Genomic DNA, 24994 nt, shown 5'->3' on the forward strand with positions numbered 1-24994 from the left:
TTGGGCCAGTGTCGTTATATATACGGAACGCTCGAAGGGCCTGTCGTGTGAAGTTCTGCCAATATGTCTTGTTCTATGATGGTAGGGTCGATGCCTCGAAGAACACAGCTCGGAGATGGAAGCTGAGTAGCTGGTGTTGGAGCAGCGGTTGTCCCTTGTGTTGCAGACTGTGCAGCGGTGCTGACCTCTATGTCGTTGATGGGGGGTTGTTGGAAACTAGGGAGAGTGACAGTTGGGGAGGTGGAGGTGATGGGTGCTGACATAATGGGAGAAGAATGGCTAGACGTGGTAGTAGGGGTGGAAGAATAGAAGGGAGTGTGGGTCAAAGTTGTGAAGGTAGTAATAGTGGTGGATGTAGACGAAATAGAGACGGGAGGCGATGGGAGCTGCTGGGATGTGCAAGATTGAGGAGTGTGAACATGGGGAACACTAGAAGGATAATAGAACAGTTGGTTTAAGATGTACACAGGAGTAGGGTCCACATCATAGAGCTGGCCGTTGATGGTTGCGCCGCTGATTTTGCAGGCTGCCTGGTCGGCGGCATCTCGGAAGGTGACTAGGATCTGCGGTGCAGGCCCGGAGGTGGAGTAATCCCGGAGTCAGATGACTTCGGTGACTGGAGAGCCGGACTTGCGGAGTTCTGTGATAAGGTAGGAGTCCTCGAGCGTGATGTCCATATCGGTGATGAGTAGACCTGGGATTTTAGGCTCTAAAAAAATTAGTTTTAGGCGCCTAAATTAGGCTTTTAATACAAGTAAATAGGCTTTTAAAAGAGAAAAATAGGCACTTAAAATATGTTTAAAAAATATTTGGATAGGCAGGAAATAGACTTTAAAATATTACAATATACACTTAAACTGTAACGTGATATTTTTTTACTTTAACAAACGTGGTACCGGTATCCGTATTCGCAATAAATCAAAATAACTACAAAATTAAGACAGAATATAAAAGACATTCATCAAAAACAATATAAAAAGTCATGTGTCAAAGAGTTATGGATTATATGATATATCATTATCAGTACCTTAATACTAAAATCACTGTACACAATTACAGCACTGTAGGCATCCAATGATGGTGTAAACGCGAATGGAGTATGTGTTTATTATTTGTGAGGAACATTCCTACAGTACTTTCATTCGTAGTTTGCTTTACAGTACATAACAATAATCTTCTCCAAATTGTCCACAGTCAGGCTGTGTCTTTTGTCTGTTAAGATCATTCTGAAAGCAGAAGAATAGCGCTCCACACTCACAGATGTTAGAGGGGCATAGGAAAATTTACCTACATTTTTCAATGCAATTTCACTTTGTAAGTCTACCTTTTCCCCATCCATTACCTGATGTACCCTTTTCAGCACTGAATAACCTGGGTTCTTCTGCAGTACACTAGACCACTTGTCTCTTATTTTATCCCCTACCTTAACCCTAGCGCTTTGTCTGTTATTCTCAGGAAGCTGAGAATAACAGGATTTCCTAAAGATGTTCTGCATAATACAGGGCAGCTTCCATCCAGGAATCCCAACGGGTGATGATTAGCTGTGCTGGAAAGGTATAGAGGGGAGTTTCTCTCGAAAGATGGCAATTCTTGATGGAGCCTTACAGAACACTTTCTGCATTGTTGAAATGAAAGTATTTACTACAGGAAACTCGGCCCTAACTGTTTCTGCGAGTCTATGCAAGGCATGCGCCATGCAAGTAACATGAATTAAGGAAGGATAGCAAGTTTTGAGGAAAGGTGCAGTGGCAATCATGTAGGAAGCAGCATCGGAGACAAGGAGAAGGTCTTTAGAATCATCGACACTCCCAGGATACAACAATTGCAACCCCTTGTTGATGAAGTATGCAATGCTTTGATTATTGACTTTCTCAAGCTGTTTAGAGCAAAGAAGGTGAGCGGTAGATGCCTGACTGGGTTCCAGTTTTCTGATGATGATGATGCTTGTTGTTTTAAGGGGCCTAACATCGAAGGTCATCGGCCCGGTTCCAGTTTTCATACTATAAGGTTAGCAATGTACCTGCTCACAGAGTCGGTGGATTCGTCCACACACAACCATATGCAAGACTCAACAATATCCTCCGATTGACAAAATGACCTCATTGTAACAAATATCTAGGTAGTTTTTCTTTAATGTAGATGCTGATGGGATGTGCTGCTTGGTGTATTTCTGTAAAAAAAAAATCTCTGAAAACCAGATTATGCACAGTATTCCAGGGGATATTTGCTGCAACTAGGGCTCTACACATATCAGCATAGAAACCATTATGGGTTGTAGGAGATATAGTTTGTGTGAGCAGAGTCGGTCTAATGTTACTTTTCATGGCTGCTTTCGCTTCGTGACTGGCAGTATCTGTATGCTGCTGATGGTGGCATTTTTCTCATGTGAAATCTAAAACACAATAAAGTGATGTCAATTAGAGACTAAGATGAGGAATAGAAAAGGTGAGGTATTGAATAAAATGTGTAATTTTGAACTATTTAAATTAAGCCATTATTACTCTAAAGTTAATTAAGAACAAGAACACTACAGTCCCCGAAGGGCCTTGGCTTTCAATAACGGTTGCTGCCCAGCTCATGGCCTGCAGATATTGGGTGGCATGTGGTCAGCACGATACATCCATCAGCCGTATTGCCTTGCCTCCGTGACCCCTGCCCACTGTAGCTTCTCAATTGTCCTCACGATGCTGGGTCAACACCGTTCCAGACCTCATAGGTTTGTAAATTACTGCCGGTACTGGAAATCAAACCCAGGTCGCCTGGACTGGGTCTCTACAATTAATTAGAAGAGGCAATATCAAAACCTTAGTTTTAGATTAATATGAAATTTGAGATATATGCACATACCTGTTTATTGCAGTACTGGCAGAAAATAATCTTGCCATCAAAAGTCATCCGTGGTAATTGTACAAGCCATTGTTGTATAAGCACTTCAGGCATGATGAACTATATTTACTTAAAAAGATGTTCTTTCACTGGCGACTTGACACAATATGTCCCTTCTTACAACCTCACCCCATCACTCGACACAGTTCGTCCTTTACTACCTGCTCGTTGTTCTTCTGAGCTAATCCTCCACCTCCAACCTTCACTCAGTATTCCTTTGGTGACAGTCGTCTAGGAAGAGCACATTTCTGTGAAAAACCCACGCTCTGCTGTTCTGCTTGTTCCAGGGATGTCCATTGTGTGATTGTAAAAATTACAGAATTTGAATTTTAAATGTAGAAAATAGGCAATTTTAGGCACTAACATAGTAAAATTGGCTCTAAAGGTCCAAATAGGCATTTTAGGCCACTATAAAACTCTATTAATGTAAGGGATTTATCATAAAACGTCAACATATTTTTAAAAAATCATGTTATTTCGTAAGGAACGAAATAGGTATTTGCCTTAAAATCCCAAGTCTAGTGATGAGACAGGTGAGCAAGATTGAAGGGGGAGGCGACACCCAACTAGGCATCTGCCTGTTGATTATTCTTGGGCCGGCTGAGTTGCAGCAGAGAAGAGGGCCACCCAGCCGAAAAAATTGTAATGGATCATGATGAGGATGTGTGTGGATGATGCTGTGGACATGATCCCACCCACAGGGATGGATCCTATTCTTGCAAATCACTGAGGAGAAGGGCACATACAGTCAGCAAATTATACGAGCATGAAGCGAATGAACGTGACTAGGTAAAACCTGTTTCCGATATAATCTAAAAGTCTGATCTAGAGGTGTAAACTGAAACTGCCCTGAGACCTTTGCACCCAAAAAACAGATGCTTAATATTATTTATAATAAAGTACTATAGTAAATGTTCAGATCACCAGTGGTCTGAGGTGGTGGTGATTACTGTTTTAAGAGGAAATACAATTAGGCAAACATCCTCTATTAACACTAATCAGAGAGAAAAATTGGAAGGGATCTGGGACTTCAAAAAATGAAGATAAACTCAAAGAAAGACAAGGACCACAAAGGGCATGAAAATAATAGACTCCTTAGGCCTTGAGTGCTTTAATACTGTTGGGGTGAGAAAAGAACAAAAGTTGACCAAGGGTGGTCGAATAGGATAGATGAAAGTGACGAGCCAGGCACTGGTAAGTGGAAGCTGTGCCAGGATTCAGCTAAGGGCCCCGTGGTCGTGAAATCACGCTCCCAAGTTAAGAGCCCCTGGGGCCTCTTTTAGTTGCTTCTTACGACAGGTAGGGGATACTGTGGTTGTTATTCTACCACCCCCACCCACAGGGGAACCAGTGGTCTGAGCTATCACTTGAAAAGCCGCTGTAACGGCACCGTAAGGTTCTGTTTCCTCACCGGTTTCCTGCATGGTGATCGTATACCAAAATTCTCAACAGTGCCGGGAAGTCCCGGTACCTATGGGGAATTCTAGTCCGTCGACCCAATTAGGGTCTTTAGTGTTAGTGTTAGGGACTGCATTGCTATTGGTAGTTTGTGTTCTGTTACGTTAGAATCGCACTGACCAGGATATGGCCTGCATCCCTTAAGGGGGTCATTTACAAAAGAATATCAGGAATCGAAGACCTACGGTGTCGTAATTACCTATATTCCTGACCAGTGGATTTTTATCATATAATTTATTAGCACTTCTACGTATCCTGCGTTGAATAGAATCCAGCTGTTACTCGTCGTCGACGTCGTGCAGGTCCTCATTTTTAATGTAATACTCGGCAAATGTTAAGCAGCGCAGTGCACGGTTCTGTACGCGCAGTACGTTTGACAGGTGCGACTTGGTTAGTCGATTTGTAGAGCAGGATCCGGTTTTCTATAGTAAGCCCATCGTCGGCTCTCTAACCATCGGCATTAATTTAAATAGGCGCACATTTCCTTGCGCTGTGAAACACACTGAAAGACAGTGATCATTTATTTAATTGGTTCCCAATTTATGGGTTGCCATTGTGTCAAAGCATACCGAACAAGTCTGTGCGACATTGAGGAATTCACGTCATTCATAATTTATAGTTTTCTCATTCACTATTAAATCTGCTGCCTAGCAGTTGTTCGAATGAAATCTGCGGTCATCTGTGTATCCTACAATTCAGAACAACGCATGTGTTTTAAAGTGTTTTTCGTCTTCTTTTTTGTAACGAGTGAATGACGGATCTACATAGATGGCAGCATGCACGCAGCGTGCAAGATGGCCTCCAAGAAGGCCAGATGGGGTTGTGCTGTGAAGTGAATAAGTTTTAAGTCATGTAGTCAAGGAGATGGAGGTTGACCTCCTCCAGACATGGATGAATTGGGCCATCATCCATGTATACGTGTGAGACGAAAAGATGTTAAGTTAGTGAACGAAAACGCGGGAAAAATACGTGACTTATTCGCTGTTCGACTCTCAAAAAATACATCACAAAAACAGGATGTGTCAAAATCGGATTTTGTGTATCTCAGCATTGAACTTCAGCAGGATGGCAAGAAAATATCACTTTCAGATGTTGCATCAAAAGTTCAAGTAAGTACACCTGATTAAAATTATTGTTTATATGCAGGGATATAAATTCGTTGATAGTGAGAGCAATGTACCCATAGTCTATAGGTGTTGCCCTACATTTGTGCAGGACACTTTGAAGTCCATCCACATTTCTGTGGTGTGTAATGGAGAGGATTCCCCTATTTTATATTTTTTAAATACACCTGCGCATCCTATCGTCAGTGATCTTGAAGACTGTAGTGATTATTAGAATCTCGTCATACACAGTTTTCCGTGCTAGACTCGGGTGTGCAGTTTGTTAGAACAGATATTTTAGTCTCTCAAACATTTTAGACGGCTCGTATCAGCTGAAAATATGCCTGTGCTCCTCTTTAATCTTTAACATTGTCCTCTATTGTTATCAACGGCAAGTGTTGTGATAAGACAGAACAGGTAATTTTCCTTCATGCATATTCATTTCCTTTTTAGAGAGTTGGTTATATTTTGGCGTTGACTAGCTATTCTCCTGTATGGCAGGTGCTTTGAGCATTATTTATATTTGATCCAATAACAGCTGTGTAGGATGGAATTTTAAAGTCATGCGTAGCAGTCGAATCTCTGTACATTTAACATACCTACATTACTGTATATAGGCTATTATTATACATACATTATTCATAATGTGGTTTACACTTGTAACATTGACCTAGTTTCCCTATTCCGAATTTTTGTATCAACGTATGAATATAGGGTCTACATGGATGTAGTCTATATGCATAGGTCACTAATTGGCAGCTTTTTACGTAACATGCTTGTCGAAACGTCTGTAACATTAGACAACCAGTGTTAACCATGTCATGTGAATTTTCTACATTTCGCTATGAATGCTCTCTTCTGCTGCTGAAAGTAAATTCCCGTAAACTGCTGGAATGACAACGAATTAGAATTGTTAATGATTCTCTCGACGGATCACTAGATACATCTCAGTATCACACTCTTTATGTGTTTGTGTATGAACTAATGAGTAGAGTCCGGATTCCAATAAATGTTATTGGCTTTACGTCCCACTAACTAGTTTTATGGTTTTTCGGAGACGCCGTGGTGCCGGAATTTTGTCCCGCATGAGTTCTTTTACGTGCCAGTAAATCTACTGACACGAGGCTGACGTATTTGAGCACCACCGAACTGAGCCAGGATTGAACCTGCCAGGTTGGTGGTTGTGGTGGTGATGATTATTTAAAAGGAAGTACGACTAGGCAACCATCCTCTATATAACACTAATCAGAGAGAAAAAATGGAAGGGATCCGACACTTCGAAAAATGAAGATATCGAGCAAAGGAAGACAAGGGCAACGAAGGGCGTAAAAATGAAAGACTCCCTAGTGGTGGTGGTGGTAAAATAATGGCGTATGGCTTTTGGTGCCGGGAGTATCCGAGGACATGTTCGGCTCGCCAGGTGGAGGTCTTTTGATTTGACGCCCGTAGACGACCTGCGTGTCGTGATGAGGATGAAATAATGGCGAAGAAGACACATACACCCAGTCTTCGTGCCAGTGAAATTAACCAATGATGGTTAAAATTCCCGACACTGCCGGCCAGCACGCTAACCATTTAGCCATGGAGCCGGACAGTGGTGGTGGTGATTATTGTTTTAAGGAAGTATAACTGGGCAACCACCCTCTATATAACATTAATCAGAGAGAAAAAAGGAAGGGACCATACACTTCGAAAAATGAAGGTATCGGCCAAAGGAAGACAGGGCCACGAAGGGTGTGAAAATGAAAAGACTCCCTAGGCCTCGAGTGCTCTAATACCGTCGGGGTCGGAAAAGAAGAGTAGTTGACCAAGGAAGGTCGGATAGGATAGACATAAGTGTGGAGCCTGGCACAAGTAAGTGGAAGTAATGCCGGGAGGGCCCCGTTGTCGCCAATCCACGCTCCTAAGTTAAGAGCCCCTGGGTCCTTTTTTAGTCGCCTCTTACGACAGGCAAGGGATACCGTGGGTGTTATTCTTCCGCCCCCACCCACAGAGGGATACGACCCATCGCATGAGGTACAGGTGTAAACTTCACAAACACATTGAAGTGGCTGGTTGACCGACCGAATGACTTTTGGAGGGTTACGCGTTTCTCTGCTGAGGATCTGATTAACAGTAGATGAACAGACATAAACCGAATTTCTTTGACACAATGCTTCAGACTTTTTCATAACTTGTTCACCTACAGTTCCACAGACAGCATTGAGTTTGTGTGTCCAGATGCCAGTTGATTCCACGAGTGAAAGTCTCATAATTGTTCATGCTGTCATAATCCGGCCGAAGTTGTAGTTCATATATCTGCAAATTTAGAATTATCCTATAAGGCAAATTGCACTTCTCTCACCAATATTTTAAACGTAACTCTCAGTTACAATCACCCTGCGAGTAGGATAACAGTCACGGTATCCCCTGCCTATCATAAGATGTTACTAAAAGGGGCCCCAGGGCTCTGAACGGGAAGGGGGGGCGTGTGTGGGTTGATGACCAGGGGGTCCTTACCTGAGTCCTGGCATTGCTTCCACTTTCTTGTGTCAGGCTCCTCACTTTCATCTATTCTATCCGACGTCCCTTGGTCAAATCTTGTTCTTTTCCGACGCCGACGCTATTAGGTATCGAGGCCTAAGGAGTCTTTCATTTTCACGCCCTCTGTGGCCTTTGTCTTCCTTTAGCCGATACCTTCATTTTTCGAAGTGTGGGATCCCTTCCATTTCTTCTCTCTAATGTTATATAGAGGATGGTTGTCTCCTTGTACTTCCTCTTAAAAACAACATTCATCACCACCACAATCTCAGTTTCAAGGTGTTAAACATAATTTGGTGTGAATGCGAATTTTCTGTTAAAATAAGTAAAATGTGTAGAATTGTGATGTCGTGAGGCCTCTGAAGGGTTTGGTGAAGATTTTTCTGGTTGACGCCCATAGCGACCTGCGCGGCTGTGTGTGTGATAAGGTAGGTAGAGGGTGAAACCCAGTGCCGGTACTTCGCTTATTCCTGTCGAATAACACCAAGGGGTCTGCACAAGGCTTGACGTCTCCATCCGACGGACGAATCACCATCAACAGCGTCTATGCCCTCACTCCATATGAGTAATGTGTTAAAATTGAATAGATCGTAGTAGCTTAATTCGCGTACATTTTGACTTTTCAGGCAGGTACGTACTAAGGAATGTAATCACATAACAAATCGGATCCACCGAGAGCATGTGGCGCTGTTGATGGTGATTCGTCCGTCGGATGGAGATGTTAAGCCTGAGCAGACCTCTTGGTGCTATTTGACAAGAATAGGTTGTGTGTCAGCACCAGGTTTCACCCTCTCCCTTCCTACCACAGTACTCTATTATATATCATGTCATTTATCTTATCTCATTAACTCCTCTGATAAGGTTGACGTTAGGAAGGGCATCTGGTCGTAAACACTCGCTACGAAGATTCATCTCATTTCATACCGACCCCGTAGAGAAATGGGACAAGGGTTGGACACACTTAGTGATGAGTCTAACCTGAGAAAACTTTAGGGCCCACTACAGGCTTGAGATGAAGTCCGAACAGCGAATTAGAATATGTAGAGTGAAACATCCTCCTCCTTTATATTTCAGCGGTGATGTTAGTTAATGTGAAGGAAGTGCGAGGGTTATAACAATCGAGAATCAAGAGGAACTAAAGGTTAAAATTGAACAAGCGGTCGTCGTGGTGATAGGCCTACAACGACAAATATGATGTAAACAATTTTCACATTTATACAGTGTTCAGTCTAACTTACACATCTCCGACCTTCATTCACAGTTTACACTGTGGCTTCTACTTAAAATCGGGTCTTGAACAATTCTACGTCCAAAATATTATATTACCGAGCTCGATAGCTGCAGTCGCTTAAGTGCGGCCAGTATCCAATAATCGGGAGATAATGGGTTCGAACCCCACTGTCGGCAGCCCTGGAGATGGTTTTCCGTGGTTTCCCATTTTCACACCAGGCAAATGCTGGGGCTGTACCTTAATTAAGGCCGTGGCCTTTCCCATCCCATCGTCGCCGTAAGACATATCTGTGTCGGTGCGACGTAAAGCAAATAGCAAAAATATTATATTTTCTTCTTGAATACCTTTCTTCTATTGTTCCAACCAATCTGTCCATCTTTCGCTGCTATTTTTAGTTGAAAATACGGCTATGGAACGACAGTTTGATATGTAAACTCAGTGCGCTAGCTTTCTTTGCCTTTTTTGTTTTTTGTTTGTTTGTTAATAACTAGCAAGATACCCGTGCTTTGTTACGGGTTTAAACTGAAAGTTATCTATCAAAGTTTTACATTTGGACAGTCTGCTCTCGGCTAAACCTTTAAAATACCTCAGATCGTACGTTAAACGGTTTCGGAGGAAATAATATTTTTGTTTTCAGGTATTAAATCCCGTTTAACTCCCTGACGGGTTAATTTTTTCAAACCTTCTTTTATTTACCTTCATAAGTCAAACGGTTTCAGAGAAATGAGTATTTCTGCCATCAGGCCTCATCCCTTCGTCACCTCCCGCCCCCAATCCCTCCATGAGCACTTCTTATTTAAAATCTAAGACATATGAGGAGCTACGATCACGTGAAATTTCAACCCCGTATATCAAACGGTTTCAGATATATGAATATTTATTGTTTCACGCCTTACTCTCCCCTCTGCCCCCTCAAGTAAACCCTTGAGGGTGTATTGTTTTAAGAACACTTCTTATTTCAAATCTAAGACATGTGACATTTCAAACCGGAACTCGTTTGTTTTTAAAACTTTTAAGACATAAGGAGCACCAATTATGTGAAATTTTATCTTGTAAAATTGATATTGTTGTTATCAGGTCTCATCTTCAAACCAAATCCGCTTAGGGGTGTATTGTTTTAAAACCACTTCCTGCTTAAAATTTCAACTTCGTATGTCAAACGTAAGGCCACTAACTGTATTTAAAATCTAAAACAAGTAGGAGCAACCATCATTTGAATATTCATCCACCTGTGTCAAACAGTTTCAGAGAAATTAATATTTTTGTCATCAGGCTTCATCCCACAGACAAAACCCCTTAAGGGTGTATTGTTTTCATACCACTTCTTATTTAAAATCTGTGACATATAGGTCAACCATCGTGTGGAATTTGAACCTCATATGTCGAACGGTTTCAGAGAAATGAAAGTTATGATATGATTTAAGGGCTCACCTCCCAATCAAAGCACCTTAAGGGTGTGTTATTTTAAGACCACGTCTTATTTAAAATCTCGAACATGTAGGAGCAACCATAATGTCAACCTCGCATGTCAAACGGTTTCTGAGATATGAATATTTGTTTTCTGGCCTCAAACCCCCCCCCCCCCGTATCCCTCCCCCGGTCAAACCCCCTTAAGAGTGGTATTGTTTTGAGACCACTGAAAACCTACAACCTGTTTTCCAGTCATTGACCGGGTCAGGGATGGAATGAATGAAGCCCCTACCTTGCGGCGAGAATAGGAATTGTGCCGTCTGCCGAAGCCTGTCGCACTCCTCTGGGGCAATCATTAATGACTGACAGATGAAATAAAATGATAGTGGAGAATGTTGGTGGAATGAAAGGTGACAGGGAAAACCGGAGTACCCGGAGAAAAACTTGTCCCTCCTCCACTTTGTCCAGCACAAATCTCACATGGAGTGACCGGGATTTGAACCACGGAACCCAGTGGTGAGAGGCTGCCGCCTGAGCCACGGTGGCTCTGATTGTTTTGAGACCACTACTTACTTAAAATCTAAAAACATAGGAGCAACCATCATGTGAAATGTCAGCTTCATATGTCAAACGGTTTCTCTGGAGGAGGGACAAGTTTTTCTCCGGGTACTCCGGTTTTCCCTGTCATCATTCATTCCACCAACACTCTCCACTATCATTTCATTTCATCTGTCAGTCATTAATCATTGCCCCAGAGGAGTGCGACGGGCTTCGGCAGCCGGCACAATTCCTATCCTCCCCGCAGTCAAAACCCTTTAAGAGTTGTATCGTTTCGAGACCACTACTTATTTAAAATAGGAGCAATCATCATGTGAAATTTACTTCGTATGTCAACGGTTTCTGAGATATAAATATGTTTTCAGGCCTCATTCCTCCCCCCCCCCCCCGCCTCCTCCCCCTCCTAAGTCAAAACTCCTTAAAGTTATATTGTTTTAAGACCACTTCTTATTTAAAATCTAAGACGTATAGGAGCAACCATCATGTGAAATTTCAACCTCGTATGTCACACTGTTTCAGAGAAATGAATATTTTTGTTACCAGGCCTCATGCCCTTAGGGGTGTATTGTTTTGAGACCACTTCATAGTTAAATTCTATGACATAAAGGGACAATCATCATGTGAAATTTCAACCTGGTATGTCAGATTGTTTCGGAGAAATTAATATTTTTGTTTTTGGGTCAATCCTATTTAACCTGTAAGGGTTGATATTTTTTCTAAACATCTAGTACATAAAGGATCAGTCATTGAGCGAAATTTCAACTTTGTGCAGTGAAGAGTTTTGAGGAATGAATATTTCGGTTTACAGGGTTTTACCTCCCGTTTCATACCCTTAGTGGCAGACCTTTTTGAAACCCTTCGTTAGTGAGCACCTACACTGTAATAGACATGTATCCCCAAAATGTCATTACTTTATGTTCAGTAGTTTTGCCTGGGCATTGATTGACAATCAGTCTAGACATTGTCCTTTCTTTGTGTTAATAATAGACAAGGTTTTTGTTCTTCTAAACGTAAGTTTACCGGAACTCTGATCATCGCATTGTATAACACAAGAAAATCAAGATATACCAGGCCTTTGAAGCTCTCATTCTTTTATTTTCAACAAACTTATATTTTATCCATGAAATGGAAATATAAGAAAAGGACATTTTCAGAATAGCTTCCAAACGGCGCTCGTCACTCTTCGTATTGTAAAGGTCGTAAAACACACACAGATATCTTTAGAAACCATTCAAATGCGTTTCAGTCCGTTCCGGCCGAAAGCCGTGCATAATAGGTAATTGTGGAATTTCTTTGTTCTCACCGTGTGAATACAGGAACTCGGCAATTGCCAAATGGGTGTTAGCTGAACATCTCTTTACGGTCAAACAGTGTTCTGAATGCTCTCTTACTTTCTGCTGTTGAGATGAGATTTTCCTGGGCCTCTGTTAGTATGGCTCTCATCGCTCTTTTGTGTAGAATACCCTACACCAGAGGTGACTAGGGAAGAGTGGGTTGGCGACCACGAGGCCCCTGCCAGAGGCTGGATTGCTGCTCACTTTCCTTTTTTCCTATCCGACCTCTCGTGGTCAACGCTTGTTCTCTTCCGACCTCGATATTATTAGGTTTGCGAGGCTTATTCGGAAGTCTTTCATTCTCATGTCCTTCCCTTTCTTATTTCAATACTTTCATTGTTCGAACGTCTGACCTCTTCCATTTTTCCTTATCAAGAATATCGTAAATTACCCCAGCATACTCGTGGACCATAGGAGATTTCGAAAATAGGGTCTACAAATCGATGGCGAATTATCTTCGAATAACTACTGATTTTTGCCGTTCTGTCATATTTCTTCTGATCTAAAATGGTTCTTAAATTGGATGCTGTGAACACATTTTCGACAAGCCTGCTTTTTAAATTAGGCTATCCATAAAGCTCCTGAAAAATTGTTTACTGCCAATTTTTATAGAACACGTGATGTTAATATTCTTATAAAAAATAATTTTCCATAACGGCGTTCTGGTCCAGCTCAATCAAAGATAGCGTGAGATAATTTTATGTTAGACTATAGGATAAATTGTATGATACTAACTTCACTCATAAAGCCATTGAACGAGTGCTCTATGCCACAACAACATGCAGAGTTTACAGAATAATTATTCTCTCATGAACTTGATTTACTGTTTCATCTTATGGCAGAATTCCTTTGTAACACCACATTTCAAACTGTTGACATTCATTCTGTAGACAAAGTTGTACCTCGTATCATAGTTCTATTGTTCATATAGTACTTCTCTTATTGAAAAACACTGTGTCTGTTTCCTCTAGCCAACGGCCATACCATGTTGAATACACCGGTTCTCGTCCGATCACCGCAGTTAAGCAACATTGGGCGTGGTCAGTACTTGGATGGGTGACCGCTTGGGAACACCACGTGCCGTTGGCTCAATTCCCTTTTTTTTTTTTTTTTTTTGGGCGTAGAGCTAACCACTCTACCCCATGAAGTGCTGAGGTTACGGATAGTGGAAGCCTTTACCTTCCACCCCTCCAAGGGCCTTCATGGTCTGTACGGGGATGACTTTTTGTTTCCTCTAAGTGTGTGGTTCTCGTGTATGTGCAAGAGGAGTCCCCAAGCCAAGGAAATTGAGCGTTTGCAATTAAAATCCCACGACCCAGCCGCGAATCGAACCCGGAATCCCGAGACCTTTTAACTTTGGAATCGGCACTGTAGTCTAATTTGTTGTTAGTAGAATGAAAGTACCGGTAATATGAGAGCGATTAAAGTACAGCTGGGTAACCATCCTCTGCTAACACTAAGAGGTCCGACACTTCGAGGCATCGACAGAAAGAGCGTGAAAATGAAAGGCTCCCTAGGTCTCGCAAAACTATATCGTCGGGGTCAGAAGAGAACCAGGTTGACGCTCCCCAGATATTGCCTCTTTTAGTCGCCTATTAACGTGGAGACGGCCAACGGCCCGCCCCAGTGATTAATGAGGCTTCCCTATCGGTTTCTTTCCCCTAGACACAAGGGGTGCGTGCCGTTTAAAGGCAAAGTGAGCACTGTCAGTAGCAAGGTTATCATATTTGCTTCGACATATTTAAATATGTTAGCACCTAATTTAGTCTTAAGATAAATTATACATATAAAAGACTGATAATGAACCACAGCTTACACCACCAGTATCGAAGAATATTTTATTTCGTGCAAAACCCACGTGTGGTCGCAGATATTAGAAGAAAGGAGGACAGAAGGAATTGGAAAAGAAACTCGACAAAAAACCGTTCAAATAGCCGTAAATGATCGCCATGAGCTATTTTAGGTACATACAAATAACACGTCTCTAAAAATACTGAATTTCAATTCAAAACAAAGTAGGCCCATTAAAATATTACTTTTATTATGCTAATTCAGTTTCAGTTTTCAAAATCACGAACTAGGCATTAGGATGATGATGATAATAATAATAATAAGGTATGGGTTTTACAACCCTCTTAACTACTGTGGCTTTAGAGACCCAAGGATGCGAAATTTTGCCCTGAAGAGAACCTGTAACATACCAGTAAATCTACCGACACGGCTCTCTCGTATTTAAGCACCCTCAGATGCCAACTGATTGCGCCGGATTTCTATCCTACAGCCTTCGGCATAGCACGCGAGAACATTACTGCTGCGCTTTGCAGCCACTTCAGGGACTAGGGATCGCATTTCGTGTTTTCTCTCTCTAACCGTATTCAGCTGTTGCTCTTAAGTTTTAGTACTTTACGTTTTAAGAAAACTTCGGACGAAAAGGGTGTGTCAAATCCATTGCATAATCGTTCTATTTATAATAATGTAGCGTGATGGCGGGTAGTAAAAAACCTGATTGGTAGCTTCTACACTGACTAATAAGTATTTACACACAATTACACTAGTTAGCTCTCTCTCTCTCTCTCTGTGTGTGTGTTGAGTCATACTCAGTCTTCCTCGGCTTACATTTCGTCTCACACTGCCGCTATCACAGCCCCGCGCACGATAGTATGACGTCGTATCACATTGCCGCTATCACAGCCTGCGCACGACAGTATGACGTACACTGTCCGCTCTCACCACAGTCTAATACCAGTCTAATATATTAGACTGTGGCTCTCACTCTGCAGTCTTCGTTCACTGTCCATGCCGTTACCCAGTGTTTTTTCCTACGCCGCTACAGGACCCGATATTCGCTACATAGCGACTGGCCCGAAAAACTCCATGGCGACAGACAGGCAGAATGGGCACTTATGGTAGTGATTATTGTTTTAAGAGGAAGTACAAGTGAACAACCATCCTCTCTTAACACTAGAACCCCGGCTAGCTGTTAGTTCTTTCTCCCATACCTTCTGCAAAAGAACTATTTGTAGCAACTGTACAGCCAAGGAATATACTGGTACCTGCACTGGCTATTTTATTTGAAATTGAATACACATAGTGTACTTTGATGTAGAATGTAACGCATACAAAAAAGGAACATGTAGACAGTAGGATTGCCCCACTTCGCTGACCACAATTAGTCCCAGTTTTAATCCCTTGCTCCTATGGCGTCGCGAATGTACAGCATACCAAGAAATGTTTCCATCTCTTCAATTTTTAGAGACCAATCGTCTGACATTAGTACAGACGATGTATATTATGCTGTATATATGTAGTTTCTTTGTAGGAATCGCACTTCACACGACACACGTTGAGAATACATAATATTCCTTGTCTGCACACCTGCTACAAATATGTTTTGCAGAAGGTAGAAAAGAAAGAACTAACAACTGGGTCACAAAGGACCCAGCCGCGGTTCGAGTGGTAATACTAAGAGTAAGGATGTATTCTGCCCGAAGGCAGGTCCGAACCTCCGCAGAGGTGTGCCTGAGCCGGAGTTTACGTACGGTAGCGTGGCCAGTTCCTTTCCGCTCCTCCATTCCCTTACCCCCCACCAAAAGCACATGGCAACCCATCTAAATCTTGACCACGCCCAATGTTGCTTAATTTCGGAGATCTCCCGGGATCCGGTGTTTCAACACGGTCACGGCCGTTGGCTGCTCTCTTAATACTAATCACAGGAAAAAAGTGGAGGGGGCCGGACACTTCGAAAAATGAAAGTATCAGCCAAAAAAAGACGAGGGCCACGAAGGGCGTGAAAATGAAAGACTCTCTAGGCCTTGATACATAATACCATCGGGGTCGGAAAAAAACAAGAGTTGAGAAAGGGAGGTAGGATAGGATAGATGAAAGTGAGAAGCTGGCGCTAGTGGAAGCAATGCTGAGACTCAGCTAAAGGCCCTCCGGTCGTCAACCCATGCTGTCAGGTTACGAGCCCTGGGCCCCCTTTTAGTCGTCTCTTACGACAGGCAGGGGATACCATCCCCATGCATAGGAAGGAATGAGCACTCCGTTCCACGGACAGAACATTCCACAGACTACCTCCTCCAGCTCAAGCTCTCACCGCCCACAGCGACAGAGCTTAACTGAACCCACACGCTAGACCGAACAATCTGCATCTCCTCAGACATGCTATTCTAAGAAGGGAGAGAGATACAGCAAGGAGGATTGCGAGTAAGTGCTACTAAAATGTATCTGTCCATTCTCAGCATGCTACCAGGTCAGATGAAGTGATAAGGTATCATAGTGGTGTAATCGGGTAGTAAGGATTAGGAAAAAGAAAGGCAGAAATAGGCTATATGTTATACCTGGCAAATTGCAGATAGTAGCACATGCAAGGATGTGGGCTGGGAAAGTCCAGACAATGTTAGTTAGAAACAGGTATCATGCACAGTTCAATAACCCATTCCAAGCCGGTCCTGTTATTCGGGGGGATCAGTCCTAGGCACTGCTGTGGCTAGCGCGGACCTTACCGGTTGCCAGGCTATGCCGCGAGAAATTCTAAGACCCGCTGCACTGCTTGATCACTTTGAGGTCCCTGGTAGCCAGTCTCCGATCCCAGAGAATGCGATCACGCTCTCCGAGGCGGGGACCTATTGGAGGGGGTAGGCACATGGCGATGGGTCTCTTTTCTTTCTGTCCCAGCTATGGCTCTGTAAACCGGGCAACAGCGAGTGATGAGAGGACGGATGGCCCCTGGCGCAGTTAGTGCACACCGGCGTCTCCCTAGGTGTCATGCAAGCTGTGTGGTGGTGATCACCACAACAGCGGTTGCAGCGTACCTGGAGCCTACAGCTACCCTGTGGGTAGCCTCACCTCATACAGCAGAGACACTGCAAGAGCTGTAGAGAGGGACGTCCCGGTCTTACGTGACTGTCACTTCCTGGTCGGGTCCTTTCCTGGGTGGTCTCTCGTTTGACTGCCTTCCTGTTTGCAGCCGTGGTTTACGGCTCTCCTGGTATGGGGCCGGCGTCGTTGTCCTGGCGTTGGTCTCGTCTCGGCAGGGAAGGAGGCCTTCCTCCCGACCTGGGGACCGCGAGGGCATGGGTAGCCCCGCTGCTGTGCCGGCTTCTTCTTCTTCTTCCTGGCTGGAGTCGGCCGCTGCTGGCATCTTAGTGTTTACCATACCTTGTAGGGTGCACGTGGCGTTCCTCTGCTGCCGCCCGGGTGGTGGATCTGTCCAGAGTGGCCCGCGCAGGAGGCTGACGTTCCTGGCTGCCGACGTTGGTCGTCTGCGTCCACTTCGAGAAGCAGGGTAGGACGACGTTGATCGCGCTGTCGCAACGCTCGGCAGTGTTGCCGCCGACACCGGTCCTCGCAGCCATGGGCTCTGCGGCAGCCAATGAGCACGAGTCCGTGCCCACCTGCTTATGCCTCTGCCTCCTGGCTGTCTGCGTTGTGAAGGTGGCCCTCGTCTTTTCTTCCTGCGGATTCTGGATAGCCGTTTCCTGAGTCCCGCTGTCATCTGGGCTCAGTCGACTTCTTGGCAGCCTAACAACCTGGAAATACTTGGAAGTTGTTGATTTAGAAGTAGAACTGGGCAACAATCCTCTACTAAAATTAACCACAGGGAAAAAAATGGAAGAGGTCCAACACTTCGAAAAATGAAAGTATTGGCTAAAGAAAGAAAAGGACCACGAAGGGCGTGAAAATGAGACATATCAGGCGTCGTAAACCTAATACTGTCGGGTCGGAAAAGAACATGAGTTCTTGTATACCTGCGTTTTCCCTCTAACTGACGTGTTCGCGTAAACTGGTTTAGTAGGTAAGAGTGACAGTACGCCAATGTTCGAGATCACCGAGCTCGATAGCTGCAGTCGCTTAAGTGCGGCCAGTATCCAGTAATCGGGAGATAGTGGATTAAACCCCACTGTCGGCAGCCCTGAAGATGGTTTTCCGTGGTTTCCCATTTTCACACCAGGCAAATGGTTCCTTAAATAACGCCACGGCTGCTTCCTTCACATTCCTAGGCCTTTCCCATCCCATCGTCGCCATAAGACCTATCAGTGTCGGTGCGACGTAAAGCAAATAGCAAACAAAAAAAAATGTTCGAGATCATCCCGTGACGTCCGCTCACAATGAATAGGTTGTGTTAGACGCTATCCGACATAACCCTCACACTAGCACACGGACAATCAATCATTCACTACTGATCTGCATTTAGGGCAGTCGTCCAGGTGGCAGATTCCCTATCTGTTGTTTTCCTAGCCTTTTCTTAAATTATTGCAAAGAAATTGGAAATTTATTGAACATCTCCCTTGGTAAGTTATTCCAATCCCTAACTCCCCTTCATATAAACGAATATTTGCCCCAAATTGTCCTCTTGAATTCCAACTTTATCTTCATATTGTGATCTTTCCTACTTTTAAAGACACCACTCAAACTTGTTCGTCTGCTGATGTCCTCCCACACCATCTCTCCACCCACTGACAGCTCGGAACATACCACTTAGTCGAGCAGCTCGTCTCCTTTCTCCCAAGTCTTCCCAGCCCAAAATTTGCAACATTTTTGTAACGCTACTTTTTTGTCGGAAATCGCCCAGAACAAATCGAGCTGCTTTTCTTTGGATGTTTTCCAGTTCCTGAATCAAGTAATCCTGGTGAGGGTCCTATACACTGAAACCATACTCTAGTTGGGGTCTCACCAGACAAATATGCTCTCTCCTTTACATCCTTACTACAACCCCTAAATACCCTCATAACCATGTGCAGATATCTGTACCCTTTATTTACAATCATGTTTATGTGATTACCCCAATGAAGATATTTCCTTATATTGAAATGGCGTATGGCTTTTAGTACCGGGAGTGCCCGAGGACAAGTTCGGCTCGCCAGATGCAGGTCTTTTGATTCGACTCCCGTAGGCGACCTGCGCGTCGTGATGAGGATGAAATGATCCGGGACTCCTGTGGCCAAAGGCCAGCACGCTAACCATTTAGCCATGGAGCCGGACTTCCTTATATTAATACCTAGGTACTTATAATGTCCGCCTGTTGCCATTTCTTGATGGATGCAGTATTTTTGTATCTGTCTCTTGGCACAGGCTAGAGCAAAGTGTATCTTCCACCAAAGTCCTAGTCTCATCCATGGCTGTGACAATATGGAAGCTGCTGGGGTATGGGTGGTGCTGAGTAATGACACAGTTTCAAATCGTTCTCCTCAATCAATCAATCAATCAATCAATACTGATCTGCATTTAGGGCAGTCGCCCAGGTGGCAGATTCCCTATCTGTTGCTTTCCTAGCCTTTTCCTAAATTATTTCAAAGAAATTGGAAATTTATTGAACGTCTCCCTTGGTAAGTTATTCCAATCCCTAACTCCCCTTCCTATAAATGAATATTTGCTCCAGTTTGTCCTCTTGAATTCCAACTTTATCTTCATATTGTGATCTTTCCTACTTTTATAAACGCCATTCAAACTTATTCGTCTACTAATGTCATTCCACGTCAACTCTCCGCTGTCAGCTCGGAACATACCACTTAGTCGAGCAGCTCTTCTTCTTTCTCTCAATTCTTCCCAACCCAAACATTGCAACATTTTTGTAACGCTACTCTTTTGTCGGAAATCACCCAGAACAAATCGAGGTGCTTTTCTTTGGATTTTTTTTCCAGTTCTTGAATCAGGTAATCCTGGTGAGGGTCCCATACACTGGAACCATACTCTAGTTGGGGTCTTACCAGAGACTTATATGCCCTCTCCTTTACATCCTTACTACAACCCCTAAACACCCTCATAACCATGTGCAGAGATCTGTACCCTTTATTTACAATCCCATTTATGTGATTACCCCAATGAATATCTTTCCTTATATTAACACCTAGATACTTACAATGATCCCCAAAAGGAACTTTCACCCCATCAACGCAGTAATTAAAACTGAGAGGACTTTGGGGCACTACTAGTGTCCGAGTGTTAGGAAAGGTGTTGCTCATAGGATCGTCGTGCTGCAGTGGCACCTTCTGGTCCAGTGAGGAAAGCAATGGCAAACTACCTTAGTCCTCATCTTGCCTAGTACGCCTCATTTGGGCTCTGCCATTGGTTTTTGCAGTTTCCCTATAGCTGGTGGTGCTATTTGAGGATCCAACCAGCGTCTGGGCTGATGACCTAACAGACAGACTTATAATGATCCCCAAAGGGAACTTTCACCCCCATCAACGTAGTAATTAAAACTGAGAGGACTTTTCCTATTTGTGAAACTCACAACCTGACTTTTATCCCCGTTTATCATCATACCATTGCCTACTGTCCATCTCACAACATTATCGAGGTCATTTTGCAGTTGCTCACAATCTTGTAACTTATTTATTAATCTGTACAGAATAACATCATCTGCGAAAAGCCTTATCTCTGATTCCACTTCTTTACAATATCATTGATATATATAAGAAAACATAAAGGTCCAATAATACTGCCTTGCGGAATTCCCCTCTTAATTATTACAGGGACAGATAAAGCTTCACCTACTCATTTTCTAGAAACAGAGCCACCCATTCAGTCACTCTTTTGTCAAGGAGACTATCATCAGCCGGGCGTCTATTATGCGGATGCTTCACACCCAGCGGTTTCACCCGTACCATCTGCACTTACACCAGGAGCTCCATGTTCATGATTTCGAAGCCCGGGGTGAAGTTTTGTCGATGGACCATACAGCATGTAGACATTGATCCTGGCTTTTTAGTGATCGTTTTATTTACAGACGAAGCGCGATTACACAACAATGGAACTGTTAATCGCCATAATATGCATTATTGGAGCGTGGATAATCACTGCTGGGTACGACAGGCAGCTTTTCAAGTACAGTGGGGTGTGAACGTATGGTGTGGCATCGTGGGTGATTACCTCATTGGCGCCCATTTCTTTGAGGGACTTCTGATCGGAGTCCGCTATCTGCGTTTTCTCCAAGATGAACTACCAACCTTCTTGAAACATATGCCACTTCTTGGTCGCTGCAGTATGTGGTTTCATCATGACGGAGCTCCAGTACACGCGTCGGTGGTCGTCCGGAATCATCTCTGTGCCCACGTGGCGCGTCCCAGGTGACGGATAGGGGTGTCCTAACCGGCTTGCTGGCGGACTTGAGCGAAATAAAATAACTCTCGCGGACCAAACACACAACCCCCTGTGGGTGGGGGACGCAGACGAAGAATACACCCTCGCTATCTCCTGCCTGTCGTAATGGGCGGCTAAAAGGGGTGACCAAGGGATGATCGAATTAGAACCATGAGACTCCTTGTAATTTGTACCATCACGCGGGAACACCATGGTTCGCTTTTACTTGCGGGTAGTATCACTATGTTAGGTACACGATAGGTTTGTGATTAGTAGCAACAGGTTGTGAATCAGGATGGGATTTACTGTACCCGTTATTAGTACCACTGCATGCGGAACACCACGGGCTTACGTTGCCTGTAATTAGTACCATTATGTGAGAAACACTGCGGGTCTGAGCGACACCGTGGGTCTTCGTTGCCAATGATTAGTACCCCACTATGTGAGGAACACCATAGGTTTGCGTTGTCTGGAATGGCGCTTCAATGTGAGAAACACTATAGGTCTGCGTTCCATGCGCGTATTACATTACCTATGAGTTGTACCACAGTGTGTAGAATACCGCGAGTCTACGCTACTTTTGATTAGTACCGCAACATGACGAGTACCATGGTTCTACTTTACTAGCGGTAAGTACCATTATGAGGAGCCAATGACCTGGATTTTGGGACTCCTTTAGACGACAAGCATCATCGATTCAGGATTGTGCTTTAGAAGCAGTCCCTTTATCAGTAATACTGTTGTTTTACGATAGTTTCTGGGAATGTGGGGAATTGCGGGTCGGATCTACTGATTGTTTTAAATTCATATTCACCCATTCATTCTACGTCATCACGTTTTGAATTCTGGTCTTTGAATTTTGGACCTAAATTGTCATTACATTTCGTCTAATTTCGTACCATTAGGGACCAATGACCTAGATGTTAGACCGCTTTAAACAAGGAGCATCATCATCTCTGTGCGACGTAACCTGATAAATGGATATGGAGAACCTGTCCCCTTGCCGATCAGACCGCCCGATCTTACGCCTTATCGAGCTCGATAGCTGCAGTTGCTTAAGTGCGGCCAATATCCGGTAATCGGGAGATAGTGGGTTCGAACCCCACTGTCGGCAGCCCTGAAGATGGTTTTCCGTGGTTTCTCATTTTCACACCAGGCAAATGCTGGGGCTGTACCTTAATTAAGGCCACGGCCGCTTCCTTCCCACTCCTAGGAGTTTCCTATCCCATAGTCGCCATAAGACATGTGTCGGTGCGACGTAAAGCAAATAGCAAAAAAAAAAAAAAAAAAAATCTTACGCCCCTGGATCTTTGCCTGTGGGGCCATGTAAAACAACTGGTGTATGCAAAGGAGCCGGCTATTCCTGTTCACCTTAAGCAGCTCATCACCGGAGACATACCTTTACGCCGGAGATGTTGCAACGTGCCAGCTCTGTATCGACCACAGAGGTCGTCGGTTCGAGCAGGTGCTGCGTTTAGTGATGTAGGTAACTGAAACCTTGTCACATGTTTCCTAGCCTCCATACCATATGTAGTCATACCAGTGGCCCTTTTCAGGACCAAATAAACAAATCAGTCTGCGGAAACTATTTCGTATGAAAACTTGCCCACATCCCAGGCATCTGGCTGTAAAAATAAAATAAAAAAGTACTTGTAAGGGATCGAACCTCCTAAACCGTCGAGCACTCTTCAGTTTCAGATCTCCAACCGCGCCACTACCAACTCAGCTATTCCTGACCTGTGTGTGAACCTCCTGTGTTCTTCGTATCTTCGTATCTGTGCTCGTTCTACGGGTTCTTTCGGGGTTACTCATAATGAATTAATAGTGACGCTCATGATTTCTGCTTCTTTCTAGCACGTTACCACACATCTCGTTATATTATCCCGGTTTAGGAGAGGGACCGATGTGTTCCAGAATTATATTAAATGCGGAAGGTTGCAAGGGGCAGATGAATCACCTACAGTGTGTATATCAACATTTAAGGAACGGATTCATCATGTAGAGAGGAGAGGAGAGCATACCTGGCAACCCTTCCGATTTACCTGGAAACTTTCCGTTTTTTAACTCGTCTTCCGATCTTCCGATTTATTTTTAATTCTTCCTATTTTTGACCAATATAACCTCCAGTACAGTCAATACTCTTCCCCTAGGATAAAGAATACATTCTTGTGTTCTTGTGTAATTTACCCAGCTTCATTTTCAAGCGTTTTTATTTGATGCTTTATTTCGCGAGTGTATCGTCCGTCGCCTTCGTGTATCGTGTTTCCTGCTCGCTACAGCAGCATGTGTGCTTGGATTCGCGACGGCAATAGTCCTACAAGCGAGAGAGGCTAGCGAGCGCTAGCGACTCAGTTAATCGGGACGAAAGAATGAGTTTCATATTGTGTGGTTCGCGCTCTATTAACATCGTTTCTGTGCGTAATTTCGTTGGACTTGTATGCCATGTATTTTTTATAGCGGTTCTGTGCTTTTTCCCGTGTCAAAAAGTCGTATGTTAATTTTACCGGACGGTACACCTCCACGACGCAAGTTCAAATCTTGCGCCAATTGAAACTTCTCTACTGGAGAAACTTGGAACTTTAACTACTGAACTAATTCCACGGTTATTCAGAAGATGTCACTGAGTGTTTTTGAACGATTAAGGAGTGTGGACAATCTCTAACAGATGTCTCTACCAAAAACTATGATAATGCACGCTGGTGTAAAGGAATGTACTCTCCTGAAGAAATATTGTATTCCTAAGTTTTGTTTTTACTAAATTGTGTTCTGTGGTTTGTGGGTTGGCAACAGTTATCCTTTCTTTCCGCCTGTTTTGAATTTAACCAATCACTAATTTTTGTAATTAATTTCTGACCAATAGTGTCTTTCTTTTTCGATGTTGATGTGTAACTTTTAGCTATCCAATAAAATTGAGGGGGTGTGTCTACTCATTCTTAAAAGTTCTCGAATTTTCCACGAGGGTATAAAACTGCTGATTTTCTTGTCTCCGTGCCACTAGTATAACATCTAACTCAGTGTGTGAATATGTAGCAGGGGGCGGGAAGCGCCTCGTTCTTCAAGCAGTAGTTCTTCAACAAGGTAATGGCCTGTTAACATCTTTATTTCTTGCTAGCTCAGCAGTTTAACTCTCGGAGAAGGTTCGAATCCTTTAATATGTAACCCTTCTTTTTAAAATGTAAATTCCTTTTCTGTCTATGTAAAATCTACAAATATCTTTTACTGTAAAGCGGGGATAGAGAGTGCTTCACCCTCTCGAACTCCCCTTCATTTTGAAATGTAGGTGACTACGTTTTCATAACCGTTCTTCTTTAATGTAGTAAAGTTTTCTCATACAGGTCACCTCCCTAGCTTGGGATTAGCCCCTGTATTATCGGCCTAGCGCCACATAGGTTTTAAGACAAAAACTTTGTGCA

General features: G+C 43.5%; 1 protein-coding gene and 1 non-coding gene across 2 annotated transcripts in view; both read left to right on the forward strand.

The window, feature by feature from the left end:
- The first annotated feature begins 5061 nt into the window (after positions 1-5061).
- LOC136882294 (probable ribonuclease ZC3H12D) overlaps positions 5062-24994 on the forward strand; it is a 195561-nt gene continuing 175628 nt past the window's right edge. Inside the window, exon 1 of the mRNA XM_067154866.2 lies at positions 5062-5453. Within this exon, the coding sequence (XP_067010967.2) occupies positions 5232-5453 (222 nt within the window). The 5' untranslated portion in view covers positions 5062-5231. The remainder of the gene's footprint in view (positions 5454-24994) is intronic.
- Positions 13471-13589, forward strand: LOC137497218 (5S ribosomal RNA). The gene has a single exon (XR_011017740.1). It is a non-coding gene; the product is annotated as a 5S ribosomal RNA (ribosomal RNA).

This window comes from Anabrus simplex, chromosome 1 (assembly GCF_040414725.1).
Source record: "Anabrus simplex isolate iqAnaSimp1 chromosome 1, ASM4041472v1, whole genome shotgun sequence".
Taxonomy (NCBI): domain Eukaryota; kingdom Metazoa; phylum Arthropoda; class Insecta; order Orthoptera; family Tettigoniidae; genus Anabrus; species Anabrus simplex.